Source organism: Dipodomys merriami, unplaced genomic scaffold (assembly GCF_024711535.1).
Source record: "Dipodomys merriami isolate MVZ:Mamm:240054 unplaced genomic scaffold, mDipMer1.0.p SCAF_1, whole genome shotgun sequence".
Taxonomy (NCBI): domain Eukaryota; kingdom Metazoa; phylum Chordata; class Mammalia; order Rodentia; family Heteromyidae; genus Dipodomys; species Dipodomys merriami.
In genome coordinates, this window is record NW_027202270.1 from 102,124,459 (window position 1) to 102,142,370 (window position 17,912).

The 17,912-nt window shown below is 40.5% G+C and overlaps 1 protein-coding gene across 6 annotated transcripts in view; it reads right to left on the minus strand.

Moving 5' to 3' along the window:
- Positions 1-1,142: 1,142 nt before the first annotated feature.
- Positions 1,143-17,912, minus strand: part of Baz1a (bromodomain adjacent to zinc finger domain 1A) — a 122,760-nt gene continuing 105,990 nt past the window's right edge. For all 6 annotated transcript variants that reach the window (XM_070026571.1, XM_070026552.1, XM_070026579.1 and 3 more), the window contains 6 exons: positions 14,994-15,241; positions 14,676-14,899; positions 11,911-12,359; positions 6,018-6,160; positions 3,708-3,795; positions 1,143-2,133 (listed from right to left, as the gene is read on the minus strand). In XM_070026571.1, the coding sequence (XP_069882672.1) occupies positions 1,937-2,133; positions 3,708-3,795; positions 6,018-6,160; positions 11,911-12,359; positions 14,676-14,899; positions 14,994-15,241 (1,349 nt within the window). In that variant the 3' untranslated portion in view covers positions 1,143-1,936. The remainder of the gene's footprint in view (positions 2,134-3,707; positions 3,796-6,017; positions 6,161-11,910; positions 12,360-14,675; positions 14,900-14,993; positions 15,242-17,912) is intronic.

Here is a 17,912-nt window from a genome sequence, read left to right on the forward strand (position 1 = left end):
AGGCAAATAACTATAGTTAGTTTCAATTAGAAGAAATAGATTTAAGAGTTCAGTGTACAACGTAGTGACTAAAGTTAATACTATATTCTCAATAATCACTATTAGATTTGGAGTGTTCTCATCACAAAAATATGAGGTAATGTTAATTAGCTCCATTTAGTCTATCTGTAATGTTATGCATATTTCAAAACATATATACATATATATATGTAAAAATTTAAAAAGGAGTGCCAAAAATAAAGATTTTGCCTTTGGAATTTCAAAATAACATGCATACTTAAAAAGACTAAGAGCTCCTTCTGTTTGGGGGGAGTGGCAGATGTTCTTTTTTTTTTTTTTGGGTCCGGTCGTGGGGCCTGAACTCTGGGCCTGGCGCTGTCCCTCAATTCTTCAGCTCAAGGCTAGTGCTCTACCACTTGAGCCACAGCGCCACTAACCGGCTTTTTTCTTTTTGCTTATGTGGTGCTGAGGAATCGAACCCAGGGCCTCGAGCATGCAAGGCAAGTGCTCTACCACTGAGCCACCTTCCCAGCCCATGTGGCAGATGTTCTTAGGTCTACTTGGAAAGAGTTCAAACTAAGTCTTTGATCTGCTAGAATTTCTAACACATGTGAACTCTGAATATACTTTATTCTACCAGATGTTACCAAGTTGTTCAACTCAGACTTGGAGTTTGATTCTCTTTGTGGATTTCCAAATAATATTTTTTTTAATTCTTGATTTGTCCATTTCCTTCCAAAAAGTGGTCTAGATTGGTGGAATGCTTCTTTCCTCCCCACCCCCCCTCGGACCCCAGCAGTTCTAGGGTCTGAATTTGGGACCTTGGGTTTGGTTGTTTGGCTGTGCTCTACTATTTGAGCCATTCCGCCAGTCCAGCTTTTGCCTCATGCACACGAGGCAAGCACTGTACCACTGAGCCACTTTCCCAGAGCCCTCCACAGTACTTCTTAACTGGATGTATGGGTTCCTTGCCTTTCCTCCTGTTAGTGAGACTCTGCAAGAATGCCACCGTTTAGAGCTACCTTCTCCAGGGTATGGGGATGCTTGGAGACAAGACCAGCCAGCATCCCTTCCTATGACTTGGGTATATCAAAAGCACAAGTATAGATTTCATGGGTAAAAATTCGAGAAATGCCAAATACTTGAAAAAAAAAGCATCATTTTTATTTGTACACTTAAAAAGTTGTACATAAAAACTCTTAATACAGTTCTATAAAACTGCCAGGGGAAAGGGAAGGTGATACCATTTTTTATTGATCATTAAGAAAGTTATCCAGATAAACAAAAAACACAGTAAATTGTTTAAAAAATTAAAGAACATTCTCCAAGTATAAATTTATAAATATAAAACAAATTCACAAATTACTCTGGATGCTAAATAAATATCTAGTTAATAAACTCCAACTTAATACCTCCAGCCAGCACTGGTATAGCACTTCAAGAATAGAAAATCGGGCTCATTTGTATCTAGTGTTGAAACAATGTATCCTTTCTGATTCTTAAGACACAGAAACATGTTTCTAAACTGTGTGTGCTCTAGTGGACTTGTCTGTAGAGACAAATCCCCCTTAATACTACAACTTCTAAAAAAATTTCAGTGTCAAATCATAGCTGAAAAAATATTTTCCAAGTATCTGGACACATGAATTGATCTCAAAATGTACAAAAGCCTCTGTAAACCAGTACTATTATCCAATACATCTATCAAACTTATTAGATACTAAACAAAACTGTAGCAAAGGAAGTCTTTCCTACATTCTCCTGAGTGCTTAATATCAAAGTTGAGAATATAGTGCAGGCCACATCTCAATGTGGTCAATCAGTTGTTATTGCATTATGCATAAATGTCTGCTTAAGAGCATGATTTAAGGTTCCATTTTCATGAACAATTTGTTTTTTTTCACAAAGGCATCATACACTCTTTAGAAGGGCAAAATTAGATCCGTGACTTTTTGGCAGTTGGCGGCATGCTAACTTGGTCCACATTGCTCGGTGCCACATGGAGTCCAAGCTTTTGAGCTTGAACATGAAAAAATGCTTGAAGCCTAGTTCCAGCTTTTGCTTCACTTGTGTTACGAGGGTTGTACTCAAAGCAGTTTGAAAACATTAACTCAATATCATCAATAAACTCAGCTAGAGAGAAAAAGAACAAACAAGATTAGAATGAAAAAATACACTTCATAAAAACAATCTGTATATCTTCTAACTTCACTAAGAAAATAGAAATTCTTCTCCCCTTCCCTTCATTTTTTAAAAGAAAGAGTGAGAGCAAGTGGTTCATGCCTATAATCCATGCTACTCTAGAGGTGGGGATTGGGACGACAGTGGTTTGAAACTATCCTCAAATGTTTTCATCGGGGAAAAGTTTGTGAGACACTGTCCCACCCAACAGTGGTGGTATATGTTTGTCATGGGATGCCAAGATCAGAAGAATTTAGTTTCAGGCCAGCCTGGGGGAAAAAGCTTTGCAATGCATCACCTCAACAAAAAAAGCTAGGTGTTGGTGGAATATACCTATCATCCCAGCTACAGTATTAAGTGTAAATGGGAAGAGTGAGGTCCAGAATAACTCAGGCAAAAAAACTGGTCAAGTGCCTGCATATGGAAGCATGAAGCCCTGAAAGTTCAAAAGTTGTTTATTTTTTTTTAAGTTAGCCCACCCTTCAAAAAGAATGAAGACAGAATTGGTGTTTATAATTGTTTAAATATAAAAATTTAAAATTCTTATTGGACATATACAATTATATACTATGTAATTATAAGAAAATCCTTTTATTATTATTATTTTTAAATTTTTTTGTTAGTCCTGGGGCTTGAACTCTGGACCTGAGCACTGTCCCTGAACTACTTTTTTTTTTTTTTGTCGGTCGTGGGTCTTGAACTCTGGGCCTGGGCGCTGTCCCTCAGCTCTTCAGCTCAAGGCGAGCGCTCTACCACTTGAGCTACAGCCCCACTTCCAGTTTTCTGGTGGTTTATTGGAGATAGGAGTCTCACGGTCTTTCCTGCCCGGGCTGGCTTTGAACCGCGATCCTCAGATCTCAGCCTCCTGAGTAGCTAGGATTACAGGCGTGAGCCACCAGCGCCCGGCTCTTCTTTTTTTTTTTTTGCTCAAGGCGAGCACTCTATCACTTGAGCCACATTGCCATTTCCGGCTTTTTCTGTGTATGTGGTACTAAGGAATCGAACACAGGGCTTCATGCATGCAAGGCAAACACTCTACCACTAAACCACACTCCAGCCCAAGAAAATCCTTTTGTCTGTCCTTTCCTTTCCTTTCCTTCCTTCCTCCCCTCCCTTCCTTTCTTTCTTTCTTTTCTTGGGGGGGTGCCAATACTTGGGCTTTAACTCAGGGCCTCATGATCCTGGCCTGGTTTTTTCCATCAAGACTGGTGCTTCTACTGCTTGAGCCACCACACCTCTTCAATTTCCAGCAATCTGCCAGTTAATTGGAGATGAAAGTATCAGATTGTCTGCCCATCCTCAGATCTCAGCCTCTGAGTAGCTAGTATTATAGGCATTAGCTCCAGGCTCAAAACACTTTTCTGATAAGACCAGATTCTACAGAATATCTAACTTATTCAGTCCTAAACCATCTTTCATTTCTGGATAAGCATTTTATGGATTCTAGGAATGCCACCTAAACTAACTCCATACCAGCTTCTATACCTCCTAAACAACAAAAAATCAAAAGAAAACAAATTACTTACATGCTAATTTATATTCACATTTGTTCACTTTTTCTCGAATTATATTTAAGGCAATAGGTTTTTTAATGATGTCGTAGTAGTCCGGAACCTGTAAAATAATTCCAGTTATATCTTGCCATTTATTGAAAATGCAAGGTTAAGTACATAAAGATTTTGAAAAGCAACTTAATATTAACTTTTGAATGCTATTATTCCATAAATTTCAGTCATTATAATGCTGTAAAATACTGGATCTAATCCCAGAAATCAGAAGGCTGAGGCAGATCCCTGGGTTTCACTATGTAGAGACATTTTTGGACTTACACATCTAAAAAAAATGCATGCATGCATATACATATTTTAAATGAACATTACTGAGTTTGTAATAAGGAATAGAATGCATGTGATAAAACTTTTAAAACAAAAACAACCTATGAAAATTTACAGGATTTTTCTTTTTTATTAGTCATGAGGTTTGAACTCAGAGCCTGGGCATTGTCCTTGAGATTTTTTTTTTTTTTTTTCTTTTTTTTAGGTGCGGTCGTGGGGCCTGAATTCTGGGCCTGGGCGCTGTCCCTCAGCTCTTCAGCTCAAGGCTAGCGCTCTACCACTTGAGCCACAGCGCCACTTCCGGTTTTTTCTTTTTGCTTAATGTGGTGCTGAGGAATCGAACCCAGGGCCTCAGGCATGCAAGGCAAGCACTCTACCACTGAGCCACCTTCCCAGCCCTGTCCTTGAGATTTTTTGCTCAAGGCCAGCGCTCTATCAGTTTTTGCTAAACTATTCAATATTAACTAATCCTTTAAATTCTTAATTCAGAAATTGCAAAGTAGAATTCTGACATCACTTTTTTACTCAGAAAGCCTGACTACATGGACAAATGAGGTCCTTTACAATACAATCATGCCTGAGCTTTAACTTCATTCAAGCTACCCACTAGTGCCCACATTCTCATTTTTGGGTGTTTAATCTATAGCCCCCTTTTCCTAAAATGCCCTATTCCACCTCTCACCACTGAAACTGTTATTCTTTTTTGAACAACCACTCCTAACAGCTAGTTCATGAAACACTTTTTAATTCCTGATATTTTCTTCTCAAATCAACATCCAGTCCTTCTCCATCCGCATCATCATTACAACTGCCAGTACAGCTCTGTGAGACAGCAGGCACCGTGCACTCCCGAGTATGGCCAGGCCATTCATGCTATCTAAGAGCACCTAGATTTTATATTAATACCTTCTCAGAAATGCAAGTGGCGGGGCTGGGAATGTGGCTCAGTGGTAGAGTGCTTGCCTAGCATGCATTAAGCCCTGGATTCAATTCCTTGGTACCACATACACAGAAAAAGCCAGAACTGAGCTGCAAGTGGCACTGTGGCTCAAGCTAGAATGCTAGTCTTAAGCAAAAAGAAGCTCAGAGACCGTGCCCAGGCCCTTAGTTCAATCCCGAAGACTGGCCAAAAAAAAAAAGTTGGCCAGCAATCTAGATCTAGTATATCAAAAACCCTGGAACGGGTCTCAGAAATATCTTTTTTTTTTGGGGGGGGGAGGGGGAGGCGGCAACAAGGCATAAACTCTGGGAGCTGTCTCTGAGCTCTTTTGCTCAAAGCTAGTTGCTCTATCACTTTGAGTCACAGCTTCACTTCAGATTTTAAGTGGTGTATTGGAGCTAAGAGTCTCATGGGGACTTTTCTGCCTGGACTGGCTTTGAACTAAGACACTCAGATCTCCTCCTTAGTAGCTAAGATCACAGATATGAGCCTGTAATAAGAAATGTCAGAATTAACTTAAGCTCTCCAAATGATTCTCATGTTCACTGAAGTTTGAGAACCATTGCTGGGTACAAGAGAAATATCACTAATGGTATCAAGCTGAATTAACTATATGTTTATTACATAAAACAATCAAAAAGCATCATTTATAAAGCCTCAGTCGCAAGATTAGATGGGACTGAAGAGATCATGTTGTCTAACTACACACTTTTCAGTACAAATATCAACCTTCTAAGTGTATACTTTTAAAAATAGACAATGGATAACAGAAGCTTTGACAATTTCAAAGTTGTCATAGACTAAATCAGGCTATTATATACAAACACAATTTTTTTTTGTTGGTCATGGTAGCTGAACTCTGGGCCCAGCTGGGCGCTGTCCCTCAGCTCTTCAGCTCAAGGCTAGCGCTCTACTACTGAGCCATCGCACCATTTCTGGCTTTTTCTGCTTATGTGGTACTGAGGAATGGAACCCAGGGCCTCATGCATGCAAGGCAAGCACTCTACTACTGAGCCACCTTCCCAGCTCCACAAACACATTTTTATAAGATATGTTATTACCTGGATTTTAGAAACAAGTTTCAAAAAAGGCCAGCTGTCATCATGTCGTACCAATTCTACAACAAGCTGTTCAAAAGCAGACAATTCATGAACTCCTCCCTGTCGGCCAGAGCTCCTTCGATTCAGTGGCATAGGAGAAGATTCTGAGTAAATCAAGACATTTTAAGTAACAGCAAAGCAAAATACAGATCAAACAAGCTTATTTGGATAAAAGAATACAAAGCTAATTCTAATAGATAATAGATCCATAAGAGATATAAACATCTGGGCTATGATTTCCTTTTTGATCTTAAAAATTTTCATTAGAAACAAACTTTCATTGGAAATAGATCATAAAATAAAGTAATAAAAAAGAAAAATCTAGAACACAAAGTTTGTGAATTATGTTTACCCATTCTATAAAAAAAATTTTCAACTATAATAAAATGAAATTAGGTATTTTTTTTTTTTTTTTTTTTTTGCCAGTCCTGGGGCCTGGGACTGTCCCTGAGCAAATTCTTTTGCTTAAGGCTAGCACTCTACCTCTTGAGCCACAAAGCCATTTCTGGCCTTTTCTGTTTGTATGAGGAATTGAACCCAGGGCTTCATTCATGCTAGGCAAGCACTCTACCACTAAGCCACATTCCCAGCCCAAAATTAAGTAATTCTCTAATATTTTCTACAACATATTCTTTTTTTTATTGTGAAAATACTGTAGAGGAGTTATAATTACATGGGCAAGATAATGAGTACATTTCTTTTTTTTTCAATTTGTATTCAGTAAATTTTTTTTTATTGTGAAAGTACTGTACAGAGGGGTTACAATTAGATGGGCAAGATAATGAGTACATTTCTTATCAAGCATTGTAGCCTCCTCCTTTGTTTCCCCTTCCCATCCTCCACCCTACAACATATTCTTTTTTTTTTTTTTTATTGTAAAGATTCTATACAGAGGGTTACAGTTACATGAGTGGGGTAATGAGTACACTTCCTCTTGAACATTGTTACCCCCCCTCCATTGTTTTCTCCCTACCATCCCCTCCCTCCCTCCCTTCCCCAAGGTTCTTTTTTTTTTTTTTTTTTTTTTTGATTGTGATTAAGTGATTACTTAATTTCCGGAAATTCACAGTATTGTGGAATAATGATGCTCATTTAAAGTCACACGTTCATTCTAACTTTCCTGGAGCAAATTGTCTATCACAGTCTGTAATATATAACGGTGTTCATATGTTATATACCATACACGCCTACAACATATTCTTAAGAACCTCTGCAGATCTAGAAACCAGCCCTTTATGTAAATTATCTTGGGTATTTAACAACTGGGTACAGGTGACTCATACCTATAATCCTAACCTACTGGGCTGGAATGTAGCTCAGTGGCAAAGTGCTTGCCTAACAGATGCAGTGCTCTTGGTTTGATCCCCAGTATCATAAAAACAAAAACAAAAACCTAGCTACACAGGAGGCTTAGATCTGAGACCATAGTTCAAAGCCAGCTTGTGCAGAAAAAGGAAGTCCATGAGAATTTCTGTTGTTGTTGGTCGTGGGCTTAAACTCTGGCTCTGGGCTCTGTCCCTGAGCTCTTCAGCTCAAGGTGAGCACTCTACCACTTGAGCCACAGAGCCACTTCAATTTTCTGGTGGTTAGTTGGAGATAAAAGTTTCATGGACTTTTCTGCCTAGGTTGGCTTTGAACCACGATCCTCAGATTTCAGCCTCCTGAATAGCTAGTATTACAGGTGTGAGCCACTACTGCCTGACCTTGAGATTCTTTCTTTTTGTCGGTTGTGGGGCTTGAACTCTGGGCCTGGGTGCTGTCCCTCAGCTCTTCAGCTCAAGGCAAGCGCTCTACCACTTGAGCTACAGCGCCACTTCCGGTTTTCTGGTGGTTTATTGGAGATAGGAGTCTCACAGTCTCTCCTGCCCGGGCTGGCTTTGAACCGCGATCCTCAGATCTTAGCCTCCTGAGTAGCTAGGATTACAGGCGTGAGCCACCGGTGCCCGGCTGACCTTGAGATTCTTATCTCCAATTAATCACCAAAAAAGCCAGAAGTAGAGCTGTGGCTCAAGTGGTAGAGTGCTAGCCCTGAACAAAAAAGCTCAGGGACAGTGCCCAGGCCCTGAGTTCAAGCCTCAAGACTGGCATAAAACAAAAAATCCTTAAGTGTATCATTTTTCCAAACAGGTTGGAGTTTAGAATTGATAAGAGGATGGGAAAAGGTAAGTTAACTCTCTCTGGTGTTTAATTACCTGGTAATTTTCCCCCCTAAAACATCAAAATCTGGTGACTATATAAATAGGAGTCTGGGCCATTTTTCACTAGTAATTTCATGTATCCAAATAATTCAATAACATGATACCCATAATTCTTTGCAAAAACAGTAGCATTAAAAAAATTGTTTGGGCTGGGAAGGTGGCTTGCCTTGCATGCCTGAGGCCCTGGGTTGGATTCCTCAGTACCACATAACCAAAAAGAAAAAAAAAAAAAAAAGCTGGAAGTGGCGCTGTGACTCAAGTGGTAGAGCGCTAGCCTTGAGCTGAAGAGCTGAGGGACAGCGCCCAGGCCCAGAGTTCAGGCCCCACGACCGGACCAAAAAAAAAAAAGAGTCTCACAGATTTCTTAAAAAAAAAAAAAAGTCTGTGAGACTCTAAAAAAATAAAAAAAAAATAAAAAATAAATAAATAAAAAAATTGTTTTTTGGCTGGGCACCAGTGGCTCATGCCTGTAATCCTAGCTACTTAGAAGGCTGATGTCTGAGGATCCTGGTTCAAAGCCAGCCTGAAGAAAGTCTGTGAGACTCTTATCTCCAATTAACCACCAGAAAGCCAGAGGTGGCTCTATGGCTCAAAATGGTAGAGCACTAGCCTTGAGGGAAAAGAGTCCAGGGACAGTATTCAGGCCTGGAATCCAAGCCCCACGACTGACCAAAACAACAACAACAACAATAAAAAAAAAAAAACCACCCTATTTTTTTTTTAGAAATATCAAAGTTTTACTCCTATTGTCATAAAAAAGAGAAATGATTAAAGACAAAGAATGAAGAAAAGAGAAGAAAGAATTAAATTAAGAAAATATAGCTCAGTGGTTCTGGGCACTGGAGGCTCACCTCTTTAATCCTAGCTACTCAGTAGGCTGAGATCTGAGAATTGCAGTTCAAAGCCAGCATGGGCTGGAAAACCCATGAGACTCTTATCTCCAATTAACCAACAGAAAACTGGAAGCAGCATGTGGCTCAAAGTGGTAGAGCACAAGCCTTGAGCAAAAAAGAGCTCAGGGACAGTACCCAGGCCTTTGAGTTGAAACTCCATAACCACCACCACCACCAACAATTATATGTATATATGGACATGGATATTTGTAGCTCAGTAAGTAAAGCTTGTGTTAATCATGTGTAGGGCTCTGTGTTAATCCCTAGCACCAAAAAGACAAAGGAAAGTTTTTTTTTTTGCTCTGTCGTGGGCTTGAACTCTGGGCCTGGGAGCTGTCCCTCAGCTCTTCAGCTCAAGGCAAGCAAGTGCCCTACCACTTGAGCTACAGTGCCACTTCCAGTTTTCTAGTGGTTTATTGGAGATAGGAGTCATGGTCTTTCCTGCCCGGGCTGGCTTTGAACTGTGATCCTCAGATCTCAGCCTCCTGAGTAGCTAGGATTACAGGCGTGAGCCACCAGCTCCTGGCAAAGGAAAGATTTTTATATACTTGCTGGACATGGTGAATCATATCTGTATTCTCAACACAAAGACAGGAGAATTGAGACCAGCCTGGGTTACATAGCAAGACTGTGTCTCAGAAAACGAAAAAACACACACACACACACACACACACACTGGGTTACATAGCAAGACTATGTCTCAGAAAACGAAGAAACACACACACACACACACACACACAGGGTTACATAGCAAGACTGTCTCAGAAAACGAACACACACACACACACACACACACACACACACACACACACACACACACACACACACACACACACACACACACACACACACACACACACACACACACACACACACACACACACACACACACACACACGACTAATAGTAATGTAGATTAATGGGAGAGTACATGCTTAGCATGCCCAAGGTCCTGGGTTTGAGCTCCAGCACCAAAATAGCCAGGCACCAGTGGCTTACACCTGTAATCCTAGCTACTTAGGAGGCTAAGGTCTGAGGATCGTAGTCCAAACCCAGCCCAGGCAGGAAAGTCCCTGAGACTCTAACCACCAGAAAACCGGAAGTGGCTCTGTGGCTCAAGTGGTAGAGTACTCACCTTGAGCTGAAGAGCTGAGAGATAGCGCTCAGGCCCAGAGTTCAAGCCCCACGACTGACACCCCCCCCCCCAACAACAACAACAAAATTTTTTTTGTGCATACAGATTACTGTAAGTAAAAATAATTGCTAGATGCTGTTGACTCATGACAGTAATCCTAGCTACTCAGGAGGCTGAGATTTAGAGGATCTGAGTGAGACTCCATGTCTAAATTAGCCAGAACGTAATCAGAAAAGGCCCAGTTGCAAGAACATCAGTTGAACAAGCAAGTATGAGGTCCCAAAAGAGAAAACTCCAGTACAGAAAATAGAAAACCCAAAAATAATAACACTCATAATTAAGCCAGCCTTGGCATCTGATGTCTGTAATCCTAGCTATTTATGAGGGGTAAAAATTGGAAGAGAATAGTTCGAGGCCAGCCTAGGCAAAAAGTTAGTAAGACTTCATAAACAATAAAAGCTGGGCAGGTCTATACTCAGCACCACACAGTTATGGTCTAAGCAACAAAGGGCAAAATGCATGACTACTTGAAAAATAATTAAAGAAAAAGGACTAGGAGTAAAGTAATAGAGTACCTATCTTATAAACTCAAGTTCAAATCCCAGTATTCCCCAAAAGCAAGCAAACAAAAATCCCCCAAAACCCTAATTGAAAAACTTGTGTCTGCTGGGTACCAGTGGCGCACACCTGTAATCCTAGCTACTCAGGAGGCTGAGATCTGAGGACTGCAGTTCAAAAGGCAGCCTGGGCAGGAAACTCTGTGAGACTCTTATCTCCAATAAACCACTGAGAAAACAAAGTGGTGCTGTGGCTCACATGGTAGAGCATTCACCTTTAGCTGAGGGACAGCGCCCAGGCCCAGAGTTCAAACCCCACAACTGAAAACAACAACATCAACAAAAAAAAAAAACCCAGGGGCTGGGAAGATTCTCAGTCCTAGAGTGCTTGCCTTGCATGCATAAGGCCCTGGGTTCGATTCCTCAGCACCACATAAGCAGAAAAAGCCAGAAGTGGTGCTGTGGCTCAAGTGGTAGGGCACTAGCCTTGAGCTGAAGAGCTGAGAGTCAGCATCCAGGCCTACATACAGTTCAGGCCCCACGACCGCCAAAAAGAACCCAAAGAACCCCAAAACAACAAGAAAACATAACAAAAAAACTTACGTGCCAGGTGCTGGTGGCTATAATTGTAGCTACTTAGGAGGCTGAGATGTAAGGACTGTGGTTCAAAGTCAGATGGAGCAGGAAAGTTCATGAGGCTTTTATCTCCAATAAACTACTCAAAAAAGTGGCATGGTGACTCAAGTGGTAAGAGTGCCAGCCTTGAACAAAAGCAGCTCAGGGACAGTGCCCAGGCCCTACAAAAAGCCCCAGGACCAGCAAAAAACAAAAACTTGTTTGCTCTCTTAAAATGTTACTTCCCTCAACCCTACCCCCCTCACCCCAAATCTAGTATTTCAGAAGGGAATCTTATCAAATAATATAATGTAGATTGTTTATGTGACAAGTATGCATTCTAGGGGAGGAAAAGTGGGAAACAATGAAATGTGGTGTTATAGGGGACACTTCAAAATATACAATGCTTCGAAACTATTCAATTTTTTAAGGTAAGGAAGAATTTAGACTGTATACCTGTAGATTGTCTTTTCTTGCCTCTTCTCTTGGATTCACCATCTTGGAGAGAAAGTCTGGAGTGATCACCTGACTTTGTGGTGATAACTCTGAAGTCAGGGAAGCTGGGACTGTTTTCTGGTGTATTATCAGCACTTTTCCTCACTCTGCTTTTTCGGCGAGGACTAAGTAGTTCCACAAATACATTTGCTTGCAGTGCGCCATGGCTGTGGCGGGTAGAACGACTGGTAATTCTTAAAGACTTAGTTTCCGTAGGAGGCGCAGACTTGATCTTTCTCAAGTTTCTACCAGTAGTTTTAGAATAAATAGTTGTTTTGGGGGTACTCTGCTGACTCCTTGAAGGGTATCTTCCAGGTTCTTGTCGTAGGCCACGGCTTGGGAAAGAAGAGCTAAGTCTTGTTCTTGTTTTAATTGGCAATCTAAGTTGTGGTCTTCCTCGTTTTGGTGGGCTACAAATATTGTTGGAAAACACGGTTATTGTACAGAGTAATGATGAACACATGATTTCTTTTAGTTAGCCAGTGAATTCTACATAAATTACTTTCCTGTGTAACAGATTTATACTCAATGTTTTAAGTTTAGAAGCCAATAATAGTTTTCAGGGAGATCTAAAATACGCTTCAAAGTATTTCTTTGAAATGTAAGGACATTATGCAATATTTTCTTGGTAATTCTACATTCATCATCATAACCAATTCCTAAGTTACTTATGCTAAATTATCTTATACTAGTACAATCCTAAGGGGAACAAATAAACAGACCTAGTGAATCTTGGAAGACTTGAATGAAGAACTAAATTTGTATTTTGTCTCACTATGCTACAGAGTCTGTCACGTGTTTCTTTTTCTTAGAGATTGAACCCAAAGTCTCATTGTAGTTCTTCCTCTGCCCTTAAAGCATTACTGGAGTTTGAACTCTCAGGGTCTCACACTTGCTTGGCTGGCTCTACCATTTGAGCCATACTACCAGCCTAGCTTTTTGCTAGTTAATTGTAGAGTCTTTCAGGCTTTTCTGTCTGGGCTGACTTCCAACCTCCATCCTCAGATCTCAGCTTCATGAGTAGCTAGGATTATAGGCATGAGCCACCAGTGCCTAGCTGGCCTTTTGCTTAGATTAAAAAGGAAGGCCTTGAAGTAAAGATTCTCTTGACTGCCTCTGAAGTACCTGGGATCACAGGGCTAACACAACCGTACCCATCTACAACTTTATCACTTCCATTACTGTTGATATAAAGGCAACCTACAGTTTCAGCCAAGTGCTGATACTGAAGTGGGCCATGAACCTATAGTTCTTAAATACCAAACCAAGAGCTTTTTTTTGTCTTTGTTTTTGGTTTTTTTGAGGGGGTCCAGTTGTGGGGCCTGAACTCTGGGCCTTGGCGCTGTCCCTCAGCTCTTCAGCTCAAGGGAAGAGCTCTACCACTTGAGCCATAGCACCACTTCCAGCTGTTTTTTCTTTTTTTTTTTTTTTTTTTTGGGGTCCGGTTGTGGGGCCTGAACTCTAGGCCTGGGCACTGTCCTTCAGCTCCTCAGCTCAAGGCTAGAGCTCTACCACTTGAGCCACAGCGCCACTTCCAGCTTTTTTCATTTTGCTTATGTGGTGCTGAGGAATCAAACCCAGGGCCTCCTGCATGTAAGTCAAGCACTCTACCACTGAGCCATCTTCCCAGCCCCCCAGCTTTTGTTTCTTTTTGCTCATGTGGTGCTGAGGAATCGAACCCAGGGCCTCATGCATGCAAGGCAAGCGCTCTATGACTGAGCCACCTTCCCAGCCCCAAACCAAGAGCTTTTACTTTAATTTTTCAGCTGCCTTTAATTAAAAGGATGAAACCAACTTGTAAATCTCCTCTTTAACCCCCAACCCCAGCTCTCATATACAGACTTCCAGTTAATTGAGAATGTTTCTAAAATTTTTTCCAAATTCTACCCTCATTTTTCTTTCCAGTCTCCAGTACTGCAGACTGAACCCAGGGCCCTGTTCTAATATTTGAAGCAACTTTGCCCAAAAAAACTAATATGTACCCAAGTGCTAGTGGCTCACGCTTGTAATCTAGCTATTCAGTAGGCTGAGATCTGAAAATCAAGGTTTGAAGCTAGCCTAGGCAGACAAATCCAAGAGACCCTAACTCCAATTAACCAGCAAAAATCAGAACTGGAAACATGGCTCAAGTGGTAGAGTGCCAGCTGTGAGTGAAGAAGATAAACAAGAGGATGAGAACCTGAGTTCAAGTCCCAGTACTAACACCAAAAACAACAAACAAAAAAAACACTAACATGTAATATAGTGCCCCCCCTTTAAATATTTACTTTTTTGTGTGAGTGTGTATTCCTAACTAAGCTGGGGACTGAGATTGACTCAGTACTACCACAGCAGGAATCTAGACTTCAAACCTATTCATTAGGCCTGCTGATGGTGTGCCAGGTTGCAGAACCCTCATAATAATAGAGAAGTTAAGGGGTGATGTGCAAGAGCACAATACTACCCTAGGAATAGTTTTATATTTATAATATCTAAAAAGTAAGGATAATTTTAGACTCCTACATTACACACTAGTTTTTGTTTTTGTTTTGTCAGTCATGGGGCTTGAACTCTGGGCCTGGGTGCTGTCCCTGTGCTCTTCAACTCAAGGCAAGCGCTCTACCTCTTGAGCCACAGCACCACTTCTAGTTTTAAAAGTTATGGGTTCCAACTATCATACAAATATCTCAGTAGTCAGGAGACTGTAATTAAGACAGGCAGACTCATTCAATTGTGTTATGACTTACCTGAGCTCTTCCTCTTCCTGGGAGTCATCTTCATCTTGCTCTACCTCATATTCTTCCTCTTCACTTTGATCCTCCTCTTCCTCCTCATCTTCGTCATCCTCACCTTCCACACTCTCTTCCACATCTTCATCACTTTCCAAGGATGGTCTCTGTCTAGAGGAGAGTCTTCTAGAACGCTGCTTTGGTCGACATTCTGGACAAAACCAATCTCCTTCAGGCACAGCCTGAATAAGTAAGACATAAATGATCACTACCCGTCTACTGATCAGAATCTCAATATATCAATTCACATCTAGAAGTAGAAAAACAAAGAAATACCTTGAGCTTTGGTCGGACACAGTAGGTGTGATGACCCCTGTCACAGCCATCACAAAGAACCATGTTTTCAGCATCACCCTTCTTCCGACAGATCTTGCATCGAGCATTAAGTATCGATTTAGACCATATCACACTTCGATCCAAGGTGGACAAGTGAAGGAAGACTTGAGATAGACTAGCAGAGGAAAGGAGAGAGTCTCTCCAGCGGTCCAAGACTGTTTTATAAGAGCGCCCACTGTCACTGGCATCTAAAATAAGAGGAAAAGTGATTGAAGTTTCTAGGCAAACATAGGCATCACCTACAACTATGTTCTCAGCAGGTTAAATGGGCTAGATTTTACATCTCTTTTCCACTGGTTAACAAAAACACCAGGCATGACACTGAAAACAAAAAATCTCACTTAAAATACCTGCTGTGCCACGTTATTTATGACATAAAACCTGTGAGTCAAATGCTTGAGGATGGATTCCAATAGTTAAAGACAATGTGTTCCCTAGACTAGTCTTTGTATCAAATCTTGACCCAATTTAGAAAACTGGATAAATATGACTACAATCAATCAAGCATGTTCCTTCCTCATTTTCCGAGAAAAGATTGCTACTAAAAATCACACATGAGGTTTAAACTTTTGGGCTTATGATGATATTCTTAAACTAGATGTGGTATTGGATCAGTATATTTATTACTGTGAGAAACCACTTTAAAATGGTGAATTTGTCAGCTCATATAATCCAGAATACTTGGGAGCTGGAGATTAGGAGAAAGGTTGTTTGAGGCCAGCCTGAGCAAAGTTTTGAGAGCTTTCCATATCAATATCAATAGCCTGGAATGGTGGTACAAACCTGCCATTCCATCTTTATGGTAAGTGTAAATAGAGGATAATGCTCCAAGCTGACTTGGGGCAAAAACATGAGACTTTATCTCAAAAAAATAAAACAAAAAAGGCTGCACGAGCAGCTCAAGTGAACTTGCCTAGCAAGTAAAGGCCAGTACCAACAAAGGATATATAAGAGTGAATTTCATGATACGTAAATTTTATCCCAGTAACAGTGGTTAAATTTATCATGCATGTATGTATAAGTACCAACCATACTGTCTTAAAGCTCTATGAAAATATTTTAAAACTGAGGTAAGTAAAAAGAATTATAATAATATCCTCACAAAGAATTTTGAACACCAATATTTACACAGAAGCATTTAAAACCTTCTGTCATTAACATCACCATCCCTGTCTTCTGGGCTAAAAAAATGAAATGATTTGGCAACATGCAGTCAATCTACTTATTCCATCATTTTACACCTTCATGTCATTTCCATCTTAATCTTTAATACTGTTAATATCTTAATTTTCCCAAAATTCTCAGTTTGAAATCAGCATCCTGCTTGCTAGGCAGGCATTCTACTATTTGAACCATACTTCCAGCTCCTTTTTATTCTTTTTCAGGTAGAGCCTCAAGTTTTTGCCCAGGGTGGGCCTCACAGATCATGATTCGCTTACCTACAGCTTCTCATGTAGTTGGGACCATAGGTGTGTACCAACCACACCTGGCTTGTTGGTTGCGATGGGGAGGAATGTTTCACTAAATTATTACTGAGGCTAGACTTGATTCTCTTGGGCTGCTCCTCCTGAGTAGTTCTGAATTGCCACCATGCCTAGTCCCAAAACATCCTTTTCTGTGTTTGTGTGTGTGTGTGGGGGGGGGGGGGGGGGGAGGAAGACTTGTTCTTTTGTTAAGCTTTTGTCTCAAGGCTGATATTCTACCATTGAAACAACACCTCCACTTCTGGATTTTGCTGGCTAATTGGAGTCTCTCAGACCTGTCTTTCCAGTCTGATTTTAACCAGAATCCTCAGGTCGCAGCTTCCTGAGTAGCCAGGGTTACAAGAGTAAGCCACTGGCATCCAAACAAAACATCTGTCTTAATTATGAAGGATGTACCGTATGTCCAAATTCAGCAATGTGTGTAAGACTCCATACATAATTTGGTTCTGTAATGTCATACTCCTACTATGATGACTCTCAAGCAGTAGCATTATGATTAAGGAAATACAGGCATACTTTAAGTATGCTTTGTGGTGAGTGTTGGTGCTTACATGAACTTGAGCTCAGGTTCCTTAATAGTAATATGTGGAGCAGTATTTATCTCAGGGTTGGTAGACTCACTGAAGACTGGAGTGATATAGCAAATATTAACCCTTATAGTTTTATGAGCCGTGTTCATACATGGTGCATTCTTACACCTGCTTCATTCAATGTAATATGTGAGTTATTTAGGCTCATGGTGGAATTATAAATTATTTTTATTACACTCACTTAATTGTACAAGGATGTTTCATTCTGACATGACCATACACACATACCACATGTCTTGATGAGATTTACCTCTTCTGAACCTTCCTCATTCCCATTCCCCAATCAACCTCAACTAGCTTCATTATTCTAGTTCATACATGAAATGATCAATTTTCAAAAAATGAATAGGTTTAGAATGAGAAGGCACAAACTCTTCAATTAAAAAAGACAATTTGGGAGGGCACCCATGGCGTATGTCTGTAATCCTAGCTACTTAGGAAGTTGAGATCTGAGGATTACAGTTCAAAGCCAACCTTATCTCCACTAAAACTACCCAAAAAAGCTGGAAGTGGAGCTATGGCTCCAATGGTAGAATGCTAGCCTTGAACACAAAAGCTCAGGGACAGCACCCAGGCCCAGAGTTCAGGCCCTAGGGCTGGGAGAAAAAAAGAAAAGACATTTTACATATATTCAAATTCTAAAATTGTTCTGATATCTATTAAAATAAGTTTTTTCACACTACTTCAATTGTTCAAGAACTTTATTCAAGCACTTTCAATGAGACCAAAAATAAATTGTTTTAAAAATTATTTCTTGCTTTACAGTCATAAACTTTTGTTATATG